At 44.4% G+C, this 26087-nt stretch overlaps 1 protein-coding gene across 1 annotated transcript in view; it reads right to left on the bottom strand.

Annotated features, from left to right (window-relative positions):
* Nucleotides 1-26087, bottom strand: part of SLC2A9 (solute carrier family 2 member 9) — a 65564-nt gene that overhangs the window by 23070 nt on the left and 16407 nt on the right. Inside the window, exons 2-4 of the mRNA XM_078861471.1 lie at nucleotides 15189-15244; nucleotides 14766-14866; nucleotides 1888-2048 (exon numbers count right to left, since the gene is read on the bottom strand). Coding sequence (XP_078717597.1) covers nucleotides 1888-2048; nucleotides 14766-14866; nucleotides 15189-15244 — 318 coding nt within the window. The remainder of the gene's footprint in view (nucleotides 1-1887; nucleotides 2049-14765; nucleotides 14867-15188; nucleotides 15245-26087) is intronic.

Below are 26087 nucleotides of genomic sequence, written 5' to 3'. Positions count from 1 at the left end.
GACATACTCTTAAACCCACGTTACTAAATGTGGAGGGAAAAACCAGAAGACCTGGAAAAAACTCTATGCGACTAAGGGGAAAACATGCAAACTCCAAATATACAGGCATCAGGGTTTGAATGAAACCCACGACCTCCTCCATACCAGGGGAGGGAGTTAACATGTCGCAACCGCGGCGCCCATTCCCACATCTGTGACCTTAACTCTTTCTTGGTAAAACCCACCCCCCCTCTACCTCACTACAGCCCCCACGCAGATCATATACAGATCATATACAAATAATTACATCCAATATGAGTGCGATGTTTGTTGGGGTTTATGCATTTCAGAAATTTATACAAGACTACATTTTTTTCCACAAAAATCCGTTTCCCAAGGAATTTTTTTCACGTGGAAAATGTATAGCAATGTATGACCTCTGAGATTATATGCCACAAATAATTAAAAGCAGATATTGCAGTCTGATTTAATTAGGCTTGGCACCATTAACATCTTCAACTTGTTTACGCACGATAATATTAAAACCAAGTACACATTTCTCCATGCTTGGAATTACATTAACTGAAAGAGGGAGTCATGGATTGACAAACATAGATGGGTTAATTACATAATTGAAACCGTTAAGAAAAGTAAGTGGGCTTCAGAAGGTCATTACGCGAGAGGAGATGACGGCAGATGGTCAAGAATAATGAGCGAGTTGCGGCCAAGGAACAGAATGCATCCAAGAGGATGTCCACCAAATAGATGAAACGATGAAATCAGTTCATGTGTGTGTGCGAGGTGCATTGTTATATCTCAGGATCATGGGAGGTGGCATTAAGACCATCATGATTGAGTATAAATGGAAAAAACAGCTACAGTAACCATGTGCAAGAATTTACACTATGAGACCTCCTTTACCAGTGGCAAAATATAGTAATAGTTTTTTACCCTTTCAACTGGTACAAAAACTGACACCTTTATACAAGGCATCATGTTTGCAATAACCACAACACAAGCAGTCAAAATGCAAACAAAAAGAAACAACTCTGATGATGATAATGATATGCACTGTCCTTGAAGTTGATTGGTCCACACCCGAGACAATACTCTGATAGTGCACTGTTTTTTGAGTTGTACGCCTTTTGGCGTCATCTGGTCCAACACCAATGGAGACTAGGCTCTAAGAAAAGCTGTCTCGGGTGTGGACCAATCAACTTCAAGGACAGTGCATATCATTATCATCATCAGAGTTTATTTTTGTTTGCATTTTGACTGCTTGTGTTGTGGTTATTGCAAACATGATGCCTTGTATAAAGGTGTCAGTTTTTGTACCAGTTGAAAGGGTAAAACCCTATTACCATGTGCAAGAAACCCAAATATAGCGGTTGAAATTTTTTAATGTTTTCAAAGCTAAATACTCACCTTCAAATTTTATTTATAGTAGCTGAAACAGCAACAGATACAAATGTGTACAATTTAGTATTTACATGTTAGTGGAAACAGTTTTTGGAAAATGTATTGTTAAAAATACAGATTAACATTTCACTTTTTACAACAATATCAACCAAACAACTCACAGCCTCTGTCATTTCGCTGTTAAATGGTGGCCTCTCCATAACCAACAGAAAAATAGCAACACTTTTATTATAAAACCATATAAAGATTAGGCTTCAAAGCAAGCATACTATTAGTATGTAATTAACAATTGTTTATATTGTCTTAATTTTGACAATGCTTGAGCAAAAGCCATTCAAACCTAAGTGTAGTTCTGCATATCTAAAGTGTAATATTAAAAACACTACATGGACTAACTGCATCGCCTTTTTTATTTCACCATAAAACTTTTTTTTATTGTACAGATGAACATTAAAGTGAAATACCTTACACCGGAGGGTCTAAATGTACCTGCCAAAGCGCTGGACCATGAACCTCATGATCAGGGCTCCTACAAGGCCTCCAATAGACATGATGGCGATGGTGAAAGACCACAGCAGCGTTACCGAGTTGTCTGTCAGTGATGTGCTCCACCGATCCAGCCATGTTGTGTTGAAGAAATCCTTGATGTACTGGTCAGCGAGAAAGTAAGAATTTAATGTGTTAAGTAATCAAATAAACAAGCAGACTATAATGCCTCCTCATATCTGTCCCTCCACATAAATACGATTTTCTGGGAGTGTATCATTTTCAGCAGCATTGGTACAACACAAGCAACCTCTGGACCGGTACATTCACTATCTCTTCAGCAGAATTAGGTTGCTTTAACAAATGCCGGTGAACTTCTAAATGTATAACCTAACGTCGGTTTTTTCAGCCAATATTCTCATGTATAATAATAGATTGTGTGTATCTTTATACGTTTATAAGAGTACTGCCTAATTATTTTTGTTACTTTATTTTGTTTCCTATATTCTCTGAAATAATACTGAGGATTATGTGATATATTTGTTATAAGGGCGGTATAAACACAGCTGCAGAGCAGCAATTGCCACCACTTGGCTGTACTGTGCCAAGTGCCTGGAGAGCGTGAGTTCGACTCCCGGCTATGGCTGACGTCAGTGGCGAGAGATGAATGAAGCACGGGTGCTGGCATCCCCTTGCCAACCCACACTGACCAGCTTGAAGTATGGTCAAACAAGCTCAACGACCAACACAGCGTGGAGAGAGGCCTCATTCAAGTTTCAAGTTTTTCAAGTTTCATTTATTAGGTATAGCCCTGTGAGCCATTCGGCTCTTGAATCGGGTGCAACCGCAAAAAAACAAAAAAACAAAAACATGAACAAGAAAACATCTTAAAGTGACTATGTGCAAACAGAAAATCCAAGAAAAGACAGCAAAATATTGCAGAAAAAGCACCGTACACCAACACTGTGTGCAAAAATCCCAGTGGGATGCAAGTCAAACAACAACAACCACAAGACAACTTAGATTAAGGCCATCAGTCTAACTCTGTACTACAACAAACAAACATGGCCAAAATGGATCGACAAAATGTTGCAAAAAGAAAACACACTTAGACGTCAACAAAATGTCGTGAACATATACATCATCATCGTCATCCGTCAAATCGAATTTGAAAGGTAAATTGAAGCATATCTAAAGTACATTATGTCAGGTATGACTTTTTAATGTTTCAATATGACATACAGTTATTATGAACGACATTTCCCATGTGACTAATATTATATATTTTAAATAATAACTTTCAGCCATTTGTCAATTGGATGAAAGCCTTCCCATGGTGTGTTGGTCATATGATGTTTTTACCATACATCACCAAGCTGGTGAGTGTTGGTGACAGGACTGGTTCAGATATCACTCACTACTGTTGTTAACCGTATCTGTAAATCGAACTCAAGTCACTGGTTTCATCATGCAGAGCACTAACCTTACACTAATATTACAGAGGTGGGGGTTTTTTTCTCTGAATTTATCAGATGATAATAAACTATCAGTACGTATACTTACTGAATAGGACAATGGGACACTGTCTACAAGAAAGCCACCTATACGGATGCCTACCTAAAACCTGACTCCCACCACCATCCATCCCTGATGAATCCCCTCATCAAAACTCTACACCATAAAGCTCGATGTATTTCTGACCGTCATCACCTAGCCAGTAAACTGGAACACGTACACCAAGCTCTCAAGATGAATGGATATTCAGACCACACAATCCGTAAAGCTATCACCCCAACCATTGGGAAAGAACCATCTGAGGACTCAATCAAAACCATCCCCTTACCATACATAGCAGGGGTCAATAAAAATATTTCCAAAATCATGAGCAAACACAAAATCCAGGTTCGATTTAACACAGTACATAAAATAATTCGTGATCTGATCCCATCTGTGAAGGATGTGATCCCTGACATGCAATACCCCAGTGTCTACAAACTAAGCTGTGTCTGCGGCAGTAGTTACATTGGGGAAACTAAGCAACATGTCTCGGAACCTGTTCGTGAACATAAGGCAAATCTGAAACACGGTAGGACCAACACCTCTGCCGTGGCTGATCATTGTTTTTAATGCGATGGGCTCACACGAAATTGATTTCTCTAAGACGAAGGTACTTTGCAAGCCCACTGACTATCAACAAAGATTCGTTCATGAAGCCATCCATATATATAGACACGGACACAATTTCATCCGAGAAGATGGGTACGAACTGAGCAATAATTGGAAGGACGTTATTAACCAGTTTAAGTCATAACTGGCTGCGATGTTTCCATCCTACCTTCCGATGTTAGTAGTTATTTTCGACTCTCTGATTTTACATTAACAGGTTAAATGTCTTTACATTAACAGATTAAATGTCTCACTAACACAGCCACCGTTGCTCATTTTCTTCGATGTGGCGGCGGCTCTGCGATCTTACATTGACATGCAAATTTCTCACTTTAACATTACTAGCCCCGCCCACTTCGCTTATGACGCTTGGGCTACACCCATTTCAAACCTTTAAAACATCCTGCCTCAGCAGCTTTCCCGCTATTTTTTCTCTCCTGATGACGATTGCTTGTGTTGCGATCGAATCGTCGTAGCTTTTTGTTATTTTCTTTGAAGCTATCTACGTGACTTTACCGAAAGACCCAAGAATATGCATAGGACAGTTAGCACAGTTAGTTGTTGTTGTTGTTTTCCTCGCACTTTCTGTTTATAGGTGGCATTGTGTCGCCACTTTGCAAGGGTTGAGCCAGAGATCAATCGATTTAATTTTGGTCCGCGTTTTGGGCAACTGAGAAAGTGGGAGACGTCTTCTGGCGTTAGCACAATTAGTCAATATGCAGGTCGTGTGTGGCAGGGTAAAATGTGGGAACTCCCACCTGTTCTAAGGCATCTCGGTCAGTATAGAAGAGTAGGCCAAATACTCTCTAGACCTCCATTTAGTCGAGGTATTTCCACCAGCAGTGATTTGAGAAAGCAATTGCCGGGCTACACCTTCAGAGTTTTTACCTCGCAGACATTTAGTGCAGCAAAACAATTTAGAATGAGGTCATTACAATTTGAACTTCCTTAATCTCATTCAAAAGCAAATAACAATTACATTTCCAATCTCTCCATTAAATATGCCAAAAATGCTCCGTTAGTATTGATGCATTTTTGCAAACATTGCTACGCAAGATGCAATTGAAGACATTACCTAACATTTCCCATGGAACAACCTGATGAATCTACTCCTATTCAAGTGAGCACACCTTAAAAAAATACTGCATTAACTTGTGTAAACCGCTTATTTTGAGCAACACACACAATGCGTGATAACTCTTATTGCAGAAGAAAGCTTATTAATACCAGAGTTTACCACTATAATTCTCCAATTTATATGTAAATAACATCAAATAGAGGCTATAGCAGATGACTGCTTTTTTCCGCTGTAAGAATGGTGGAGGCACTAATGATGAATGTCATTGCCAAAACACTTTCAATGAACCTTCAGCTACAATTATGGTTGGGGTAAATTGTTCCCTCATTGGCAGGACTTGTGTCCGAACTATATGACCATTCATCATTGAACAGCCAAAGCCATCTGGCATGACATTATACGACTTGATAGGAAAAGATAACTTTGGCATTTAGAGAATATACTGAATGTTCTCACGATTCACCTGAATTTGTTTAATGTCATGTTCAAAATTGATGTTGTACGCTCCATGCACGACAACATTCGGGACAGAAATAATATTGGGTTTAGACTGCCACAAAGATCAAATCAAAGTAGTCATGTTCTTCAATCCAAAGAGTGCACAACATAAGGTTTATTTTGTCCATTGAACTTTCTCGGGGTCGTTAAATTTAATTAAGCAACTTATCAAATTTTAAATCAATTAGAAAGCGAGTGCCCAGCCAAAAGCAATTGAATGTCATTTTGAAAAGTTCCATCAATCCATTTCAGGTTTTAGATTTGAAGCTTTCGTGACTGCAAGGATTCATATTCTTAGGTTTTTTCGGTAAAGTCACGTAGGTAAAATATTAAATTAAAATTAATAAAAGTAATAATATAAATAAAATAAAATAATAAATCACGACGTTTCGGAGGCAACACAAGCTTCCGTCTTCAGGTGGAACAGTCACAGCACGATTGCTGTATCAAGTAAAGACAAATCCCAAGAGACCCGACCTTGTATATATACTGATTGAGGGGGGGGAGGAGCCAGGGTAGGCCCCTGGAGAGGAGTTTTTATGTTAAGGTTGGTACGGCTATGGCTACTGCTGGGACTGAGCCTTTGTTATGTAGACTGGTTAAGCGTAGAGGAGCCAGGGTGGGCCGCGGGAGAGGAGTTGTTATATGGTTGATGCGGCTATGGGCTCCCATGAGATTGTCTTTTCCGAGACCAAGGTGCTCTGCAAACCCCCTGGCTACCATCAAAGGTTTGTACACGAAGCCATCCAGATATACAAACACAGACATAATTTCAACTGTGATGATGGGTACAAACTGAGTAATCATTGGAAAGATGTTATTAACCATGCAAAAAAGATTTAACTACACACATTTGGACCATCTTATTTGACAGGCACTATTCTTTAGTTTACTGATAGACAGCTAGTTTTGTTTTATCATGTTTAGCTTCTTTTTTCACACGCTGATTACCTGCTTTGAGTTTTACCCACCCAGCTACATAACAAGGGGCTGCTTTGTCCTGACTTGCTTTTCTGCTTCTGCCATCTACTTAACAAATGCTCAGTCCCAGCAGCAGCAACCGTAGCTGCGCCAACCATATAACAACTCCTCTCCCGCGGCCCACCCTGGCTCCTCTACGCTTAACCAGTCTACATAACAAAGTCTCAGTCTAGGCCTCGGCAAGGTAAGGTAAATTAGCTTTATTACCGGGAAAAAGGGTAAAGATAAAGGGTAAAGGTTTCGACATACCAAGGGGTAATGTAAAGAGTAGGGTAAAGGTAGCTCAGAAAAATTACCCAGTAGGGTAAGGGTAGGGCGAATAATTACCCGGTAAATACAGTACCTTGTTTACCGCTAAAAGTTCCGTGGCGCAGTGACGCAGTCCGTGGCCTCCATTTTAAAGTGATGGCGGAGCACATGGAGACGGTCCACGTTCTTGAGGTCGAGGTACTAGAGGACGAGGATGCCAGCAACGGCTTTTTTGGGGTTGCTGCGAACAGCAATCGAAAGAGGCAGCGGTATGCGTTCCCGTGGGAGCACACACACGATTGGATGGAGGGTGATCCGCATCCACAGCAAGGGAAGCGGCAGTGCGTGCACTGCCGCAAGTGGTTTTCCACCCACACGAACGCGTCGGGGTGGAAAGCCCACCTCAAGAAACACAACGTGCTCGCCCCAGGCAGCGAGGTCGGGACGTCGGCGTCGGCGAGCCGCCTAATACAGCAAACGCTGAGCCGGCCAGCAATCCCGGATCGCCTCCTGGTAAAGTTTGAGAACGCGGTGGTGGATTTTGTTATCCAAGGTGCAAACTCTTTGCGAGCCGCCGGCAGCGACAAGTTCAAGACCTTGGTCAACACATTGACGCAGGGATACGAGGGCCCATCGACCCACACCATCATTCGCAGGATTGTCGAGCATCACACCATCATGCTGCCCATCATCGGGGCGTTCTTCTCCAACCTGGACGTCGCCATCTCGCTCACCATCGACGAGTGGTCGAACCGCAACCTGAAGGGATTTTGGATGGTCACGGTGCACTGGATCGACAGCAAATCTGGTGCGTCAAAATCCATGCTGCTGACAATCCTCGATGTGCAGTCCGGAAGGGGTGTCGGCAATCGCATTGGGGCCGCTCTGTTTGAGAACCTCCAAAGCCTCGGGCACAATATCTCGACCAAGCTGCTCGCTGTCACCAGCGACAATGGCTCCGATGCGAACAGTGCTGTCAAGACGTTGTTCGCCCTGGTCAACGTGGACGCCGGATATGAGCAGTTGCAGGCTTGCCACCATATTCGATGTGCGGATCATTCCATCCAAATCGGTGTCGTCCAAGTTCTAAAACTGATCAAGTCAACAAATGCCGAACTGCGCAAGGTGCTCGTCAATATCAGGTGCAGCAAGGTCGTCCGGCAGTCGTACTGCCGCGAGGCTGAGATCGCCAAGCTCGCCAGCAAGGAGCCCACGCACCAGGACTCGCCGACCAGGTGGCATTCGACGTTTGACATGGGCGACGACGCCATCAAGAAGCGTATCCCATTGGACATTATCATGGCGCACTTCCAGGATGTGATCGGTGTCGGTGCTTTATCTGAACTGCAGTGGGAAAACATCGAGGGCGTGACAGCATTCCTGCGAATGCCGCGCCAGTTCATGGCCTCGTTGTCGGCGGACCACAATTCGACATTGGATCTCATGCCGGTGACGATGGAGCACCTCGTCCGTCATTGCGATCACGGTGAAGCCGCCCTTAGAGCGATCGATGAGCCCTTGACTGCAACGGGGATGAAGTCCGAACTGGTGCGGTACCGCCACCTACTGGTTCAGGAACCCGCCATTGTGGCATCCTACTTGAATCCACAGCTGCCGAAAACGACAGACCAAGACGAGCTGGCTACACTGAAGGCCACAATCTGCTCTGTCCTGCAGCATCGCTACTCGGACGTGCTCACGATCTCGCCGACGGCAGTTGCTGCCCATATAGAGGAGCGGTCGCTGTTCAGCACCCTGTTCAGCAATGTCGGCAACTCCATAGACGACGGCGATGAAGTCGATCGTTTTCTGAGCATGGGCGTCACGACCGCCAGCGCCTTCATTGACGTAATGCAGTGGTGGTTTCTCCGCAAAGAGCTGCTCCCCGCCCACTACAAGATTGCCTGCGACTACTTGGGAGCGCCGGCAATGTCAACTCCCTGTGAACGTGCGAATAGCGGAGCGGGCGGGAGTTCACATGTGTTCGCCAGTCGCTGTAAACGACGCTCTTCATAAAGTCCATGTGCTTGCGCTCATGGATCACGGCCGGCTGCCTGAAGGTTCCATCTAACTGGGCTGGAGCGGCGCAAGGATCTTATTGCCTGTCGTCCGTCCAAGGATGATGGCAATGACGAACTTGATCAGGTTGTTGATGCGATCGCCATCGACCAAGACGACTGGGACGAGGAGGTTATGGAGGACGGTGTCGTCGACAGCCTAAACGCCCGATTTGAGAGTATTCTATATGAATAAAGCGTCTTCTTGGTTCTTTCGGTAAAGTCACGTAGAATGGAAATAATAAAATAATAAAAATAAAACATAATAAAATAATTCTCACAACGTTTCGGCCACAACGCAAGCAGCCGTACTCAGGTGAAGACCAGGTCTATCGGGGAGACAGCGTCTGAATGAAACAGCACCATGCTTGGAGCGTATATTTAATCTGGGTTGGAAGGGAGTGAAAAGGCGCCTTGACAAAATAATTTGCATATCAAGAGGAATTTAGCATATTTATGGGAAATGCAGGTATGTGCTTAGTACTACTTATGCCCGTGCATTATGCAGGATTAGCAGCATCAAAGGGAGGGGATATGGGAAATGCAGGTATGTGATTAGTACTACTTATGCCCGTGCATTATGCAGGATTATCAGCATCAAAGGGAGGGGATATGAGAAATGCAGGTATGTGATTAGTACTACTTATGCCCGTGCATTATGCAGGATTAGCAGCATCAAAGGGAGGGGATATGGGAAATGCAGGTATGTGATTAGTACTACTTATGCCCGTGCATTATGCAGGATTAGCAGCATCAAAAGGAGGGGATATGGGAAATGCAGGTATGTGATTAGTACTACTTATGCCCGTGCATTATGCAGGATTAGCAGCATCAAAGGGAGGGGATATGAGAAATGCAGGTATGTGATTAGTACTACTTATGCCCGTGCATTATGCAGGATTAGCAGCATCAAAAGGAGGGGATAGGGGTAGCATTAATAAAGGGAAGGAGTGTTAACAGTATGTAGCTGCAGTAACTCAAACCACCACGTAAACAACTAAAGTATAAACTACATAGTATCTTTCGATTTAAAGCTTTCGTGACTGCAGGGATTCATCTTCTTGGTTCTTTCGGTAAAGTCACGTAGAAGGGAAGTAATAAAATAATAAAAATAAAACATAATAAAATGAAATAATTCTCACGACGTTTCGGCTACAACTACCAAGCTTGGTAGTGTCTCATTCTTCACCTGAAGACGGCTGCTTGCGTTGTAGCCGAAACGTCGTGAGAATTATTTCATTTTATTATGTTTTATTTTTATTATTTTATTACTTCCCTTCTACGTGACTTTACCGAAAGAACCAAGAAGACTACATAGTATCATCAGTATACTAAATATACTCTACAATAAGCTGAGTTACTAACAGTAAGTAATACAAAAAAATAATATGCTTCCATCTAAACTTTATTCTCTTACATCACACGAGTCTACACCGTACTATATACTGCCATAGACAAACCCAACATTAAATTATATACTGTATTGCTATAAACCACACAAACCCCACTCAACATCCTGGCACCAAACAACCTCCACTCTACATCCTGGCACCAGACAAACTCCACTCTACATCCTGGCACCAGACAAACTCCACTCTACATCCTGGCACCAGACAAACTCAACTCTACATCCTGGCACCAGACAAACTCCACACTACATCCTGGCACCAGACAAACTCCACTCTACATCCTGGCACCAGACAAACTTCACTCAACATCCTGGCACCAGACAAACTCCACTCAATATCCTGGCACCAGACAAACTCCACACTACATCCTGGCATGAGACAAACTTCACTCAACATCCTGGCACCAGACAAACTCCACTCTACATCCTGGCACCAGACAAACTCCACTCTACATCCTGGCACCAGACAAACTCCACTCAACATCCTGGCACCAGACAAACTCCACTCAACATCCTGGCACCAGACAAACTCCACACTACATCCTGGCACCAGACAACCTTCACTCTACATCCTGGCACCAAACAAACTCCACTCAACATCCTGGCACCAGACAAACTCCACTCAACATCCTGGCACCAAACAACCTCCACTCTACATCCTGGCACCAGACAAACTCCACTCAACATCCTGGCACCAGACAAACTCCACTCTACATCCTGGCACCAAACAAATTCCACTCTACATCCTGGCACCAGACAAACTCCACTCAACATCCTGGCACCAGACAAACTCCACTCTACATCCTGGCACCAGACAAACTCCACACTACATCCTGGCACCAGACAACCTCCACTCTACATCCTGGCACCAGACAAACTCCACTCAACATCCTGGCACCAAACAACCTCCACTCTACATCCTGGCACCAGACAAACTTCACTCAACATCCTGGCACCAGACAAACTCCACTCAACATCCTGGCACCAGACAAACTCCACTCTACATCCTGGCACGAGACAAACTCCACTCAACATCCTGGCACCAGACAAACTCCACTCTACATCCTGGCACCAGACAAACTCCACTCCACATCCTGGCACCAGACAAACTCCACTCAACATCCTGGCACCAGACAAACTCCACTCTACATCCTGGCACCAGACAAACTCCACACTACATCCTGGCACCAGACAAACTCCACACTACATCCTGGCACCAGACAACCTCCACTCTACATCCTGGCACCAGACAAACTCCACTCAACATCCTGGAACCAAACAACCTCCACTCTACATCCTGGCACCAGACAAACTCCACTCTACATCCTGGCACCAGACAAACTCAACACTACATCCTGGCACCAGACAAACTCCACTCTACATCCTGGCACCAGACAAACTCCACTCTACATCCTGGCACCAGACAAACTTCACTCAACATCCTGGCACCAGACAAACTCCACTCAACATCCTGGCACCAGACAAACTCCACTCACCATCCTGGCACCTGACAAACTCCACTCTACATCCTGGCACCAGACAAACTACACTCAACATCCTGGCACCAGACAAACTCCACTCAACATCCTGGCACCAGACAAACTCCACTCTACATCCTGGCACCAGACAAACTCCACTCTACATCCTGGCACCAGACAAACTCCACTCAACATCCTGGCACCAGACAAACTCCACTCTACATCCTTGCACCAGACAAACTCCACTCTACATCCTGGCACCAGACAAAATCCACACTACATCCTGGCACCAGACAAACCCCACTCTACATCCTGGCACCAGACAAACTCCACTCAACATCCTGGCACCAAACAACCTCTACTCTACATCCTGGCACCAGACAACCTCCACTCTACATCCTTCACTATACAATTACGATACTATATATTACTTTGTACATTGTATTAAGCATATCAATTTTATACTATTTGTTATTATACACTGTACCATATACAGCAGTGTGATATACATTTAGGGTGGGTAGAATAATACATAGTGTAATATTACAATGTATAAGGTATAATACAGTATATAATTTAATGTTGGGTTTGTCTATGGCAGTATATAGTACGGTGTAGACTCGTGTGATGTAAGAGAATAAAGTTTAGATGGAAGCATATTATATTTTTTACGACGTAGAATTGTAATGTATTACTTACTGTTAGTAACTCAGCTTATTGTAGAGTATATTTAGTATACTGATGATACTATGTAGTTTATACTTTAGTTGTTTACGTGGTGGTTGTAGTTACTGCAGCTACATACTGTTAACACTCCTTCCCTTATTAATGCTACCCCTATTCCCTCCTTTTGATGCTGCTAATCCTGCATAATGCACGGGCATAAGTAGTACTAATCACATACCTGCATTTCTCATATCCCCTCCCTTTGATGCTGCTAATCCTGCATAATGCACGGGCATAAGTAGTACTAATCACATACCTGAATTTCCCATATCCCCTCCTTTTGATGCTGCTAATCCTGCATAATGCACGGGCATAAGTAGTACTAATCACATACCTGCATTTCCCATATCCCCTTCCTTTGATGCTGCTAATCCTGCATAATGCACGGGCATAAGTAGTACTAATCACATACCTGCATTTCCCATAAATATGCTAAATTCCTCTTGATATGCAAATTATTTTGCCAAGGCACCCTTTCCCCCCCTTCCAACCCAGATTAAATATACGCTCCAAGCATGGTGCTGTTTCATTCAGACGCTGTCTCCCCGACAGACCTGGTCTTCACCTGAGGACGGCTGCTTGCGTTGTGGCCGAAACGTCGTGATAATTATTTTATTATGTTTTATTTTTATTATTTTATTATTTCCATTCTACGTGACTTTACCGAAAGAATCAAGAAGATTAATCCCTGCAGTCACGAAAGCTTTAAATAAAAAATGAATAAAGCGCTCTACCTAGCATTTATCGTTAAAAAAAAATCCATGTTTTTTACCCCAGTAATAACCCTGTAATCGCGAAATTTGTATGGGATAAGGGTAAAAGATAAGGTAAAGGTAGGCTCGTTCTATTTTTTACCTTTTACCTTACCTGCTAAAGGGTAAAAGGTAGGGTAGCGCGATTGTATTGTGGTAAGATAAAAGGTAGAGCAAAGTTTCTCTTGTTTTTTTTACGGTTTAACTTTTACCTTACCTTGCCGAGGCCTAGCTCAGTCCCAGCAGTAGCCACAGCCGTACCAACCTTAACATAAAACTCCTCTCCAGGGGCCTACCCTGGCTCCTCCCCCCCTCAACCAGTATATATATACAAGGTTGGGTCTCTTGGGATTTCTCTTTACTTGATACAGCAATCGTGCTGTGACTGTTCCACCTAAAGACGGAAGCTTGTGTTGCCTCCGAAACGTCGTGATTTATTATTATATTTTATTTCTATTATTACTTTTATTAATTTTAATTTTATTTTTTACCTACGTGACTTTACCAAAAAAAAACTAAGAGTACATTTCAGGTTTATTTTAAGTATGTGCAGTGTGTATGTATGTGAGCCAGTGTTGAACTTCTTTTGCACCGTACGTAGCCAACCATGTTAATTGGAGGTGCAATTAGCACGGTCAAAGTACATCATCTATGCATTTATCTGTATATGTTATGTACCTGTACATGGTAAAGGTTCAGCCCTGAAATTACATGCCCACAACACTACTGGAGGAAGGGCCTCCACTAAGAAGAACTCTATAGAGCCCCTCTAGATGATATGTACTTATACATAATACATGCAATGAAGATTACTAAATCTAAGTTTGTGAATTTTAAAAAATTATATTCTAAAAAGAATGTTTCACAATATATGCTAACATTGTGGATCTTTTACACAAAGATAAACTGAGAAAGGAAATTAGCTGTGCAATGTTGTGGCCTACACTATAGTTCAGTATAACAATAAAATGAACACATTTAATGGACTAGTTTAAAGACATCTGCAGCGAATCAATGCATTGTTGTGGTTCAGAGTCACAGATTGATTCACGAATAGATAGTGTTTTAACATTGCAGTTAATTGTAGCTCCACTAATTGATGCAGGAGTCATGCGAACCCATTAGTGAATATACAAACATTAAACCATATGCACACGGTTTACTGCCTGTATTGCAATATCAAATACCAATATAAATCTATAAATCAATGCATTGTTACGCTCCCATTAGTAAACATCAGTGGCAAGCGATTTCTAAACCAGTCTTAGGGAAACCTTAACTTCACCAACCCACACTGAACAGCATGAGACGTGGTCAAATCACCCCCTGTGACCGACAGTGTAGGGAGGCCTTCATCAACAAGTGGATTGACAAAGAGGGTGTGATCATAATTATTAGCTTTTGGTTAACTGTGACAGTAGTTGAACAATCCAATATTGCCTACGTATCTACATGTACTTGAACAAAAAAATGTCATGGAATACGTACATCTGAAGGGCCATTCACCACTGACAGATTGTAGCCGTAGATGAAGGATGAGCCGAAAGCTGCACTCAGAGATGACAAAACCAGGATTCGTGTGAAGCCCTGTGAAGACAGCGCAGAAGGGTGCAATTAATATTTCCACATTCTTGGTTCTTTCCGAAACACATCCATGTGCAACAACGCTTCCAAATTATCTAAATTTTACAGTACTGCACGCATGTGTGTAGAACGAAAAGTGTTACTTTAAACTTAGTTTCCTTTATACATGTTTCATTCGATGTTACAATATATCCTGTTAACACTGGAGCAAAAAAGTATTAATTTGACTAAAATCTCCTACATTAAATGTTTGTAACATAGATATGAAAAAAAACATATTTTAGTTGACAGGAAATTCCAGTTTTCTGTGAATATGTAAACTTAACTTGGTTTTCGAGGGAGTTTTCACCACAATATCTTCCTGGTCGGTGTCCTCCATATGCCTAAGGGTAGACAATGCAATTTGTGACTGTCAAACACCAGCAATAAAGCAAAAAAAAACACAACACATAACAGTATAGGCTCAACCCACTTGCTACCAACACTGCCTTAAAATTATATATAATTGGGTGACATTTCATAAAAGGGCCATTTCCAGAAATGTCACAAGGTGTGTTAAGTATTTTTCTCATTGTGCTTGTGCACCACTGACAACGCAGAATCACCAAGTACTCTACTTCATAGGCTGCATTGTAGTTATGAAATCCCTTTATAAGGCTCACATTTTAAACGACATTATGTAAATGTAATGTTGGCAAAGAAAACAGTGACATTATAAATGTCCGCTTGTCCATTGAACGGGATGTGGTAAGAAGTGTGATCACCAGCCATATGATCTATCCACCGCTGAATGAAGGCCTCCAAGGCGCTGTCATATCTCAAGGTCTTGCGATGCAACAATTCATCTCGCTTCTGCGCATGAACTGCTCTCACCAATCCATCTCCACGTCGGTTGTGCTCTCGGGCGAATTTTCTTCTTCCATCATCCCTTCTAGCAGTGGTCTGTGTAATCCCACTTACATTTAACAGTCAACACGATGTCTACAATTTGTGTTTGTTCTCTGATCCATGTGTTCCTTTGTCTCAGTATAATTGCCAGTATGCATCTCTTCAAGCTTCTTTATACACTTTTTAGCTTTTGTTCCAGCGTCCATGTTTACAATCCATGTTATGACTGATGATATGCATTGACTAAAATCTTTAATCTCACCACAATGGCGAGATGAAAGATTTTAACTCCCTCGCCTGGTATGCTAGGTCGTAGGTTTGGTCCCTACCCTGATGCCTGTATATTTGACATTTGTATGTCTCTCTGTTCCCATAGTCGCGTTAAATTTTCTCCAGGTCCTCCGGTTTTCCCCTCCACGTTTAGAGTATTTGGTTGCTATAAATTTGCAGGCGATAAGCCACTTTGTAGAGCTATCATTTGTGGTCAGGTCGCTTCTGAAAAAGAGCTAGCAGCTTAGTGGGCCTTACCTGGCAAAATAAAAAAAAGCGTTTAAATAGTTTATAGTTTGTAATGGCGTATTGGTTTTCATGGTCAAATTGAATATCCCAATGGAAGTTCATCTCGCTAACGCGCACCACGTTATTTCATAATTTTGATACCAACCTGCCCTCAATTATTGCTGTTGTTTTCTAGTTGGGACCCTCTAACATGTTCAATGAGCTTGCTGTTCGTGACAGGTGCAATACGTTTTTGTTTATTATTTGTTTAGATACTGGTATATAATATGGTTCTTTCATTGTAGAAAAAGTTATATTTTCTCGGCATTGTCAACTTGTAACTTTGCTCTGGGAGGCCTGGTTTTGAGCCAAATATATTTACTGAAAAATCACAGGAATGGTAACACAACAATTTCCATCTGCACAATTGTGTTTGCAAATGTGCATATGCAGAGTGATAGTGTTGTATCCTAAGCCTTCTTCCAAACTTGATATTTTTATATATTATCTTTTTACTTGATATATAATGAATGAAAACACCCCAAAAAGCAGCAGGCTGCAAAAACCAGGTGTTGTTAAGTAATGGACTGGAGGAGGGCTAGGATGACAGAATTTGCAACCTTGCTTCAAGGAAGGAGGGGGCCTGATGAACGGGCATATGTCACCCGTGCAGGCGGCAGAGACAGTGGGAGAGTCAGCCAGACATAATTAAGGCAAAAAGCCAACCATCCTGCATGGTTTTAAGGAATTAAATTATTAAATCCAGGGTGAGTGGTCAAATGAAGTGGGTCAGCAACGCTGTGTGCACAGGGGAGGGAGCTGATTAACAACCCTGCCCGGCTGAACCGTGAGGGGGCCTTTGACCTGAAATTAAGAATAACACTCCCAGAGCAGAAGGTTGGATGACCACAGTGAGACGAATAAGAGCGTTGTATATCAAGGATGCAGACTCAGCTGAATAACAAGGCTGCGGAGGTCACCAAAAGTTCGTGTTCGCCTAGTTAAGTCGAAAAGCTCAATTATTCTGTATTGCTATTAAAGCAACGTTAAAATCAGAATTTAACAACAGGGTAGGCTTAAGTTATTGATATTCACACCCACTCCAATTAAACCAGGCCACAAGTTACGCCTACTGAACCATCACCATCATTAAGTCAATATGAAATGTTATTTCCATACTTTAAAATACAACTCGACCCAAAGCATATGACAATCAGAACCTTCCTAAGTCAAAATCGAATCGCACCCAGACAGGAGCGAATAGTCGATATAAGGTTGAAGAGGGAAGGAAATTAAGAGCACGGCGAACTGCAAACGTAAGCGAAAAGCCGGGAACAACACACAGCCAGCAACAGCGAGTCGGGCTTCGACAGGCCATAAAGTAGGAATGACAACTCCCGGGGTCAGGGGACATCAGAAAAAGCAAGCAGACAAAAACCAGAACTGACTCCAAGGTACAACCGCCCTCACCTACAAGGAGTGACGGAAATTAATGAGGCCTTGAGTTAACGGCGTCAGCTGGACAGCAACAACAACGGCGAGCAGAGACAGAGTGAGGCAAAAACCTGCGAGGCTATGAAATGCAACTTCATGTCAGTGAAGCCTGACCAACAAGTTAAGTTAAAGACATCACAATACATAATATCGTACATAACATCAATGTTAACGCTATTCACCGTCAACTATATTCCGCTTATATAACCATGCAGACACCAAGGAATACGAATTCCTAGGATCAAGAAACTTACCCCTTAACCTAAGATATCGGAAATAAATTAATAATAATAAGCCTACGCATGAAAGACAAAAGTAAAACTTATGAAAAGCCAGGATAGCGGGATAAATCACCACCAGGTCGAAATAAAGTACATAATAAAGAGCGATGTTAAACCCAGGGTCGGAGAGAAAGGGAGATCCCGGCCGTCTTTGTATCCCCGCAGCGCGGGATGGGAGTGTGTATGTGCTCGGGGAGGCACCTCCACTTGGGTCAAGCACCACGATGGGAAACGACACACCTTAGGCTACATACAGAATCATAACTGGGAAATGGTAAGGGACAAGTGTTAATTTAAAACTTTTTAACCATGTCTGTGTGCTGTGAGGATCGGAGGGAGTGTGCCCCTCCCTCCAGGTCGTGCAACACGGACAGACCCGCCTGTGAGACGATTTGTAACGTCTGTGTTTTGGTTCATGAAGGAGGCCAGACAGAGAGACGACTTCGAGGCAATTTGTAACATCTGATTGTTTGCTCATGGATTTTATGGAGGGAGTATGACAACGGAAAATGCCGTGGGTGATGCACACAAGCACACGGACGTACGGACACACACATGAACACACCTACACACGGACAGATCCTGACACAGTAAATCAAAAGAAAACCCCGCCTTGTGGGCAGGACCCAAAGGGATTTTTCGGCATAAAAGAAAGGACCCTGAGCATTGGAAACCAGTTCGACCAGGAGTCAACTCATCACGAGTTCGACCAGTGGGTCGGCTCCGGAGCGAGCTCGACCGAGCGGGTCGGCTCGACTCATCTTCAGCTCGACCGAGCGGGTCGACTCAAGGGCGAGCTGCGACTAACGGGTCGGCTCGACTCTTCAGCTTCTGGGACTCAGCCGAGTTCAGACGGCTCTCGGGGCTCGACTCAAGCGGCTCCCCATCTCCTCTGCAGGCGGGCAAGACCCGCTCGACAGCTCAACTCGGCCGCGACAGCCAACCTCTGCCGAGTCGGCGGTTTCCCTGCTGCCGCGAGAATCGCGGTTTGGCGACGACGCTGCGAGCGAGCTGTGGGCGCCACCTACCGACCGGGTTCCGAATTACGACAGCGTGTCAACGGACATCCGAACCAAATTCACCACGGCGACAGAGGAGCGACTAATACGTATGACGCGCACCGCCCCCTCACCACACGACCACCTGGCGTCTGTTTGACATAAAGAACCGACTCCGAACACTGACTATTGAAGACAACTCTTACCACTCAAACCCACTCGAACCCATAAGCCATCCGTGGCTGTGAAGAAAAACTCGAGACCGAGTGATGGCCATCCGTCATTTGTAAGAGTATTATCTTTAATATTTAGTGGACTGTACTCTTAATCGCTTAAATTCCCAGCAGATCTTCGGAAAAGGAGCGCCGTTGCAGGCCTTTACTCCGAGCATTCTGTTGTCAGATAACCTGCCGATGTATCTGTTGAGATTGGTGCCTTTAAGAATAATAACTGTTTTTGATTGTGTTTTATCGCCGTATAATCTTTCAAGTATAATCATTCATTAACGTTAAGGTTTTCTTAGCATAGTATTTGCATGTTTTAACGACTCTCTCTCACTAACAACCATCGCGTTACGCGGGATCCATGTGCCGTTGTCAAGTGAAATCAGACAATCATTGATGATACTGTATTGATGCCGTGTTGACGTTCCGGGATTGAGAGTTCGCATACTATATCATAGTTGAGGTTGAATTAGTAATAAATTGATTAATACAGAAGTGGTTGTGTGATTCTTTCCTGAACTATGCATAAGATCTGCTTCTGCGTTGAGATCTGAACTTGGTGACCTTAATAAACACACTAACACATACTCAGTAAATGTTAAAGCGATAACGGGGCGAACCGGGGACCTAAATAAGCGAGAATGAGACGAACCTAGACAACGAGGCCGAGTTAATCTAAGTTAATCTTGTATACTTACACCACACCTGCATAACTGCATACGATTAATTGCCTTATTCCGATCGATAACCCACCCTCGTCACCGAGGCGGAGTCTGGTTATCATAACGACTTGCATTATCATAATTACACCCACTCGCATAATTACTACAATTACCTCTCGAATTGGCATAATTAAATGTGCGTAATTACATGGATTAAAGTATTTCCGGATAATTACACCTTTGGCCAAATTTCGATTGATTATTATTATTTTCACTGAATATTCATAACCCACATATACAACATAATAATTTCACCCACGCACGCATACAACACATCAAAATTTTCACACCCAACATATACAACATAATGGGGGCTCGTCCGGGATTTCTCGCAGACAGTTTATGCATGAATTCAGGAACGAACCACTGTTGTGTTAATCAAAGAGTTGTGAACTAACGTTGCTTTGTGATTGTAAACGGGCGTAAAACAAAAAACGCGCTCTGAAGGGAAATACCAGAGTAGCAGAGTATAACAAAGACAGCTGGGCTGAAATTATTTGCTCGAGTTGAACTGACGCATCCTGTGATACAATTGTGTATAGGTGCGCTGAAGGGGAATTCTAGAGTAACTCACGCCGCACATGAGATGTTAGAATTAAGATACACTCTTAAGTCTGTTAACCACACTACGTAATAGAGATGGCGCAGGATCCACAACGTTCTGAGGTTGACACACCAACGCATAACACTGATACAGAGTGGACCTCGGAGGAGGAGATGGAATCTATGGAAAAACAATATCGGGAATTTGTGTTAAAACGCACTGGACGGACTGCTAGCCAGCAGACGGAGCAGAGAGATATATGGGAGGGGTGCCATACAGAAGATGTTAAAGCCCATAGAAGGAAACTACTTAAGGACGTGATGAAATGTGGCAAAGCCAAACGTGACGTAAAAATTGCAGAAATAGCGAGGGTAGACTCGTACCTCCTCGCACAGACAGACAGAGAAAGATTATGGAATGAGGAAAAATTTGAAAGGGAAAGACAAGAGAAACTGTCCTTAATGGAGCAGGTAGAGAATCTGCACACCCTCGTGAGAGAGAAAGAATCCGCACTAAATGCACCAGTGAAACACCCAGACGCTGATACACAGAACACATACGGGAGTAACAATTTACCACACTCCGAGCCACGTGGACGTAGCCCAGGGCCAGATCCCACAATGAGTATGGCTACTGTGCAAAGCAATTTTGATGAAGTAACACCCTCGCAAATCGAGGAGAGAGAAGAGGAAATAATAATACAAACGGGAAAACATGAGGCCGACCACACCAACGTTAGAGAGAGACAAATAATTAACCCTAAGTCATCAGGATACACTGTAATGATAGGGCGGAGAAGGGCGGAGCTGGTGCAAGACGGGAAACATGACCTAAACAGCACACCAGGCAGACGCACGCTACGCAAGTATGACCGACATGATGCAGGTGACAGAGACAGCTCACCAGAGAAACGCACCTCGCACAAACACGACCAACACGACACGGATAACAGACACAGCTCACCAGAGAGACACACCTCACGCAAACATGACAGACGCACCTCACGTAAACATGACAGACACAGCTCACCAGAGAGACACACTTCACACAAACATGACCGACATGATGCAGATGACAGACACAGCTCACCAGAGAGACACACCTCACGCAAACATGACAGACACAGCTCACCAGAGAGACGCACCTCACGTAAACATGACAGACACAGCTCACCAGAGAGACACACCTCACGCAAACATGACAGACGCACCTCACGTAAACATGACAGACACAGCTCACCAGAGAGACACACTTCACACAAACATGACCGACATGATGCAGATGACAGACACAGCTCACCAGAGAGACACACCTCACGCAAACATGACAGACACAGCTCACCAGAGAGACGCACCTCACGTAAACATGACAGACACAGCTCACCAGAGAGACACACTTCACACAAACATGACCGACATGATGCAGATGACAGACACAGCTCACCAGAGAGACACACCTCACGCGAACATGGCAGACACAGCTCACCAGAGAGACACACTTCACACAAACATGACCGACATGATGCAGATGACAGAGACAGCTCACCAGAGAGACACACCTCACGCAAACATGACAGACACGATGCAGATGACAGACACCGCTCACCAGAGAGACGCACCTCACGCAAACATAACAGACACAGCTCACCAGAGAGACGCACCTCACGCAAACATGACAGACACACCTCACACGAACATGACCGACATGATGCAGATGACAGACACAGCTCACCAGAGAGACACACCTCACGCAAACATGACAGACACGATGCAGATGACAGACACCGCTCACCAGAGAGACGCACCTCACGTAAACATTATCAACACGACAGGGGTAACAGAGAAAGCTCACCAGAGGGACGCATGACCCGTAAAAATCACCCACGCAAAACCACCCGCACCACAGATGACAGAGACAGGAATCCCGATAACCATGAAGCACGAGACAAACGTAAATACAACACCTCACCTAGCAGGCACTACACATGTAGTAGGCAGCATGAAGGTCAAAGACAAAAACACTCACCACATAGACACCGCTCAAGGAGATCACGCACACCAACCCACAAACACGAATCACAAGACCCACATAAGGAAAACAAGAGACACAGACACGGGAAACATGACAACAGGGATAGTGGAGACAAGGGTAGCTCAAGTGAGCACTCCTCAGGAACCGACACCACTGATGACGAACAACACACTTTTAACAGTAAGACACTAAAACTAATGGACAAAGCACTCGTGAGAATTCCCTACTTCGATCCACATAACAAGAACAGGGACATACACACTTACATAGCTACGGTAGAACAGGAGGCTAAGATCCGGGGTCTGGGTAAATCAGCAGAAAAGGCATGTTTATTATCAAGGAGCCTACATGAACCCGCCAGACCATGGGTAGCCTCCCTGCCAAATAGGGTGAAGAGTGACTTTAAACAATTGAGCCGAGCAGTAGTTAAGAGATTTGGGGAATACTCCACACTATCCGAAGGATTGAACGCGGCAAAGTTGATGACCCAGCGTGTAGACGAAGACCCACGAGATTATCTCCTACGCCTTAAGAAAGCATATTACGCAGGGGACGGGGACAATGCCCAGGGAGATAAGACAGTTTTAAAAGTGATGTTCTTTCAATCATTGAGACCTGAAATAGTGAGAATAGTAGGAATGATGTTGGACCCCGAGACTGCCTCCCTACGCCAGATTGAAAGCAAGGCCCACACGGCCTGGGTGAACGGACGGAAAACCACTAGCATAGCCAAAACCCACATCGTCACCAGAGATAAAGAATGCCTCGATCTGGAGGGAAGCGAATCTCCAAGGAATAATATTAGCGCCACACGGGGTGGACATGAATTCCCCCAGGAGAGGGCGCCTAACCCAATAGAATCAACACCCGTCTACAACACGCTGAACAACGTTCCACGTGGGGGGAGGGACGAGTCCAGGGGAACCTGGCACCCACAGCCGCCACCACCATGGAATGCAGGAGAGGGCGGAGGCTGGAATTATGGAGGAGGAAGAGCGAGTGACGGGCCATACCTACCCCGCGGAGGCCGACGCCCACCAAACCAGTCACCATATCGTTCCCTACTGCCGCCTCCACTAACCATAGAGCATAGACCACCGTTAGCTAACAGGAATCGATATGCTCACCACATCAGGATGGAAAAAGAGCTCCTAGGGAGTATGAAGACTCCCATGCAAATAGCGAAGGGAAGAATACCAACTATACCCACACAGGAGGAGGACACACCCAGAGCAAAGGTAGCCCAAGTGAACGTAGGGAAGACAAGAAGCCCCGAAGCAATCACCGAAGTGGTACCAGAGGTAAAAGGGTACCATCTGGGGGAATTGATTCCCGTAGGACCAGTCGGACGAGTCCACGTGGAGGTAATACTGCAAGACACCCTGACCAGCCAGGGCCTTTGGGATACTGGAGCAGAAATATCCATGATATCCAGAGAATTATTTGACGAACTCCAGACTGCCCTCCAGAGGAAGAATGAAACACTACAGATGATGCCAAGTAACCTTACCTACTCAGGATGTGAAGGGACCCACATGCGACCATTGGGCAAAGTTATGACGAAGTTGACGTTCAACAAAATCAACATGAACCATCCCCTATACGTCGTACGGAGCCCCGGAAAAGAGTTGATCATTGGGATAGAACTAATGAATCGCCTGAAACCCATTATGAACCTTGAATCCCAACAAATTTGGGCACAATCAATGCCGGAGCAACAAAGGGACTCAGAAGATGAAGACGTTGTGGAAGACTCCACGGGAATCCAAGTGATAACACAAGAGCTCAACGTCCTATCAACGACAATCAGGAACGAAGACGAAGACCCAGCAGGAATTCGAATCACTCAGCTAATGACTAACAGACTGAGAGAAGACCGAAAGGAAGCCGACTTAGAGTCAGTATCACTAAATGACCGTCCCCTCATGGAGTATATACCGCCCCCTGGAGGCCAAACCGACGAACTGCAAACTGATGAAGGAGAACACGAGGGCAAGAGCGTATTACCCTCGGATGAAGCCAAGGCAACTCAACCGATAGTAACGCAAAAGGAACTTTCAACCGAGCCGCCCGAAACCACAAAGGCCTTAGACCCAGGACAAGGAGTCTCCCTAATAGAAGAACAAATCGAACAACAAATTGAAGCAGCAGACGCCCTCGAGAACGACACTCAACGAAATGAGCTTCGCCAACTGCTCCACAAATACCACTCCCTGTTCTCAGAAGACCCCTATGATTGCGGCAAAACCGACCTACACGTGGTATCTATTCCCACACTGGAAGGAGCGCCAGCGGTATATGTGAAACAATACAAGATTCCACTGGCTGCCTACGAATCCATCCAAGAAACCTTGGAGAACCTACTCAAGAAGAATATAATTCGAGAATGCAACTCAACCTACAACTCACCGATTTGGCCTGTATTGAAACCCACAGGCAAGTGGCGACTCACCATCGACTATAGGCAACTCAACAAAACGGTTCCCCTATCTCGATGGCCAATGGCAGAGATCGACCAGAATCTCAACCAAATAAAAGGCGCAAAAATTCTCACCACCATGGATCTATCAAATGGCTTCTGGACCATGCCTGTGAAAGAAGCGGATCAATACAAGTTGGCATTTACATTCAATGGAATACAGTATACTTGGAACCGATGTCCATTTGGATACTCAAATTCACCTGCGGACTTTAACATATTCCTACACAAGGCAATGGACGACGCAAAAGAGCGAGGTACCATCGTCTATGTCGACGATATACTGGTCAAGGACTCCTCATGGGAAGAACACCGCGAGAGCCTCCAGCATACCCTCGATCAGTTAAAGGAAGCAGGCGCAAAGATTTCAATACAAAAAGGACAGTGGGCACGCAAGAGGGTGGACTACCTCGGGCTCCAGGTCGGCACTGAGGGACTGTTACCCCAAACCAAAAGACTTGGAGCCCTCCTCGCACTCAAATCGCCCACCACAGTCACGACCCTTCGGAGCTTCTTAGGAATTTGCAACTACCTTCGACAGTTCGTGGACGACTACGCAGGAATCGTTCGACCCTTAGTCAAACTACTGCAAAAAGACGAACCATGGGAGTGGGGACAGGAACAGGAAGCCGCAGAAAAAGAATTAAAACGACAGATCACAGAGGCATCCTGCCTAGCATACCCAGAGAAAGGGAAAGAATACTACCTGGAGACCGCATACTCAGATCATAGTATCAGCTCGGTACTGTACCAGAGACAGGAAGCAGAGAAACGAGTTATTGCCTATGCCAGCAAAGCCCTCCGGGGAGTGGAGATGAAGTTCTCCGAGTGTGAGAAGGCGATATTTGGAAACATCTGGGCCATACAACATTTTCGGAACTTGTTGAACGGAGAGAAGATCATCCTGGAAACGAATCATGAATCCTTGGCATACCTCAACAGTAAGAAGATTCGAGAGGGCCGCGTCACCAGCAGCCGAATAGCCAGCTGGGCACTGACACTCCAAGGCCTACCAATCACAGTGAAATACGCAAAAAACAAGAAAAGTCCAATGGCCCAAGGTCTTG

The sequence above is a fragment of the Lampetra fluviatilis genome, chromosome 12 (assembly GCF_964198595.1).
Source record: "Lampetra fluviatilis chromosome 12, kcLamFluv1.1, whole genome shotgun sequence".
Taxonomy (NCBI): Eukaryota; Metazoa; Chordata; class Hyperoartia; order Petromyzontiformes; family Petromyzontidae; genus Lampetra; species Lampetra fluviatilis.
The sequence above is the reverse complement of the archived record's forward strand: the minus strand, read 5'-3'. Positions and strand labels throughout refer to the sequence as shown.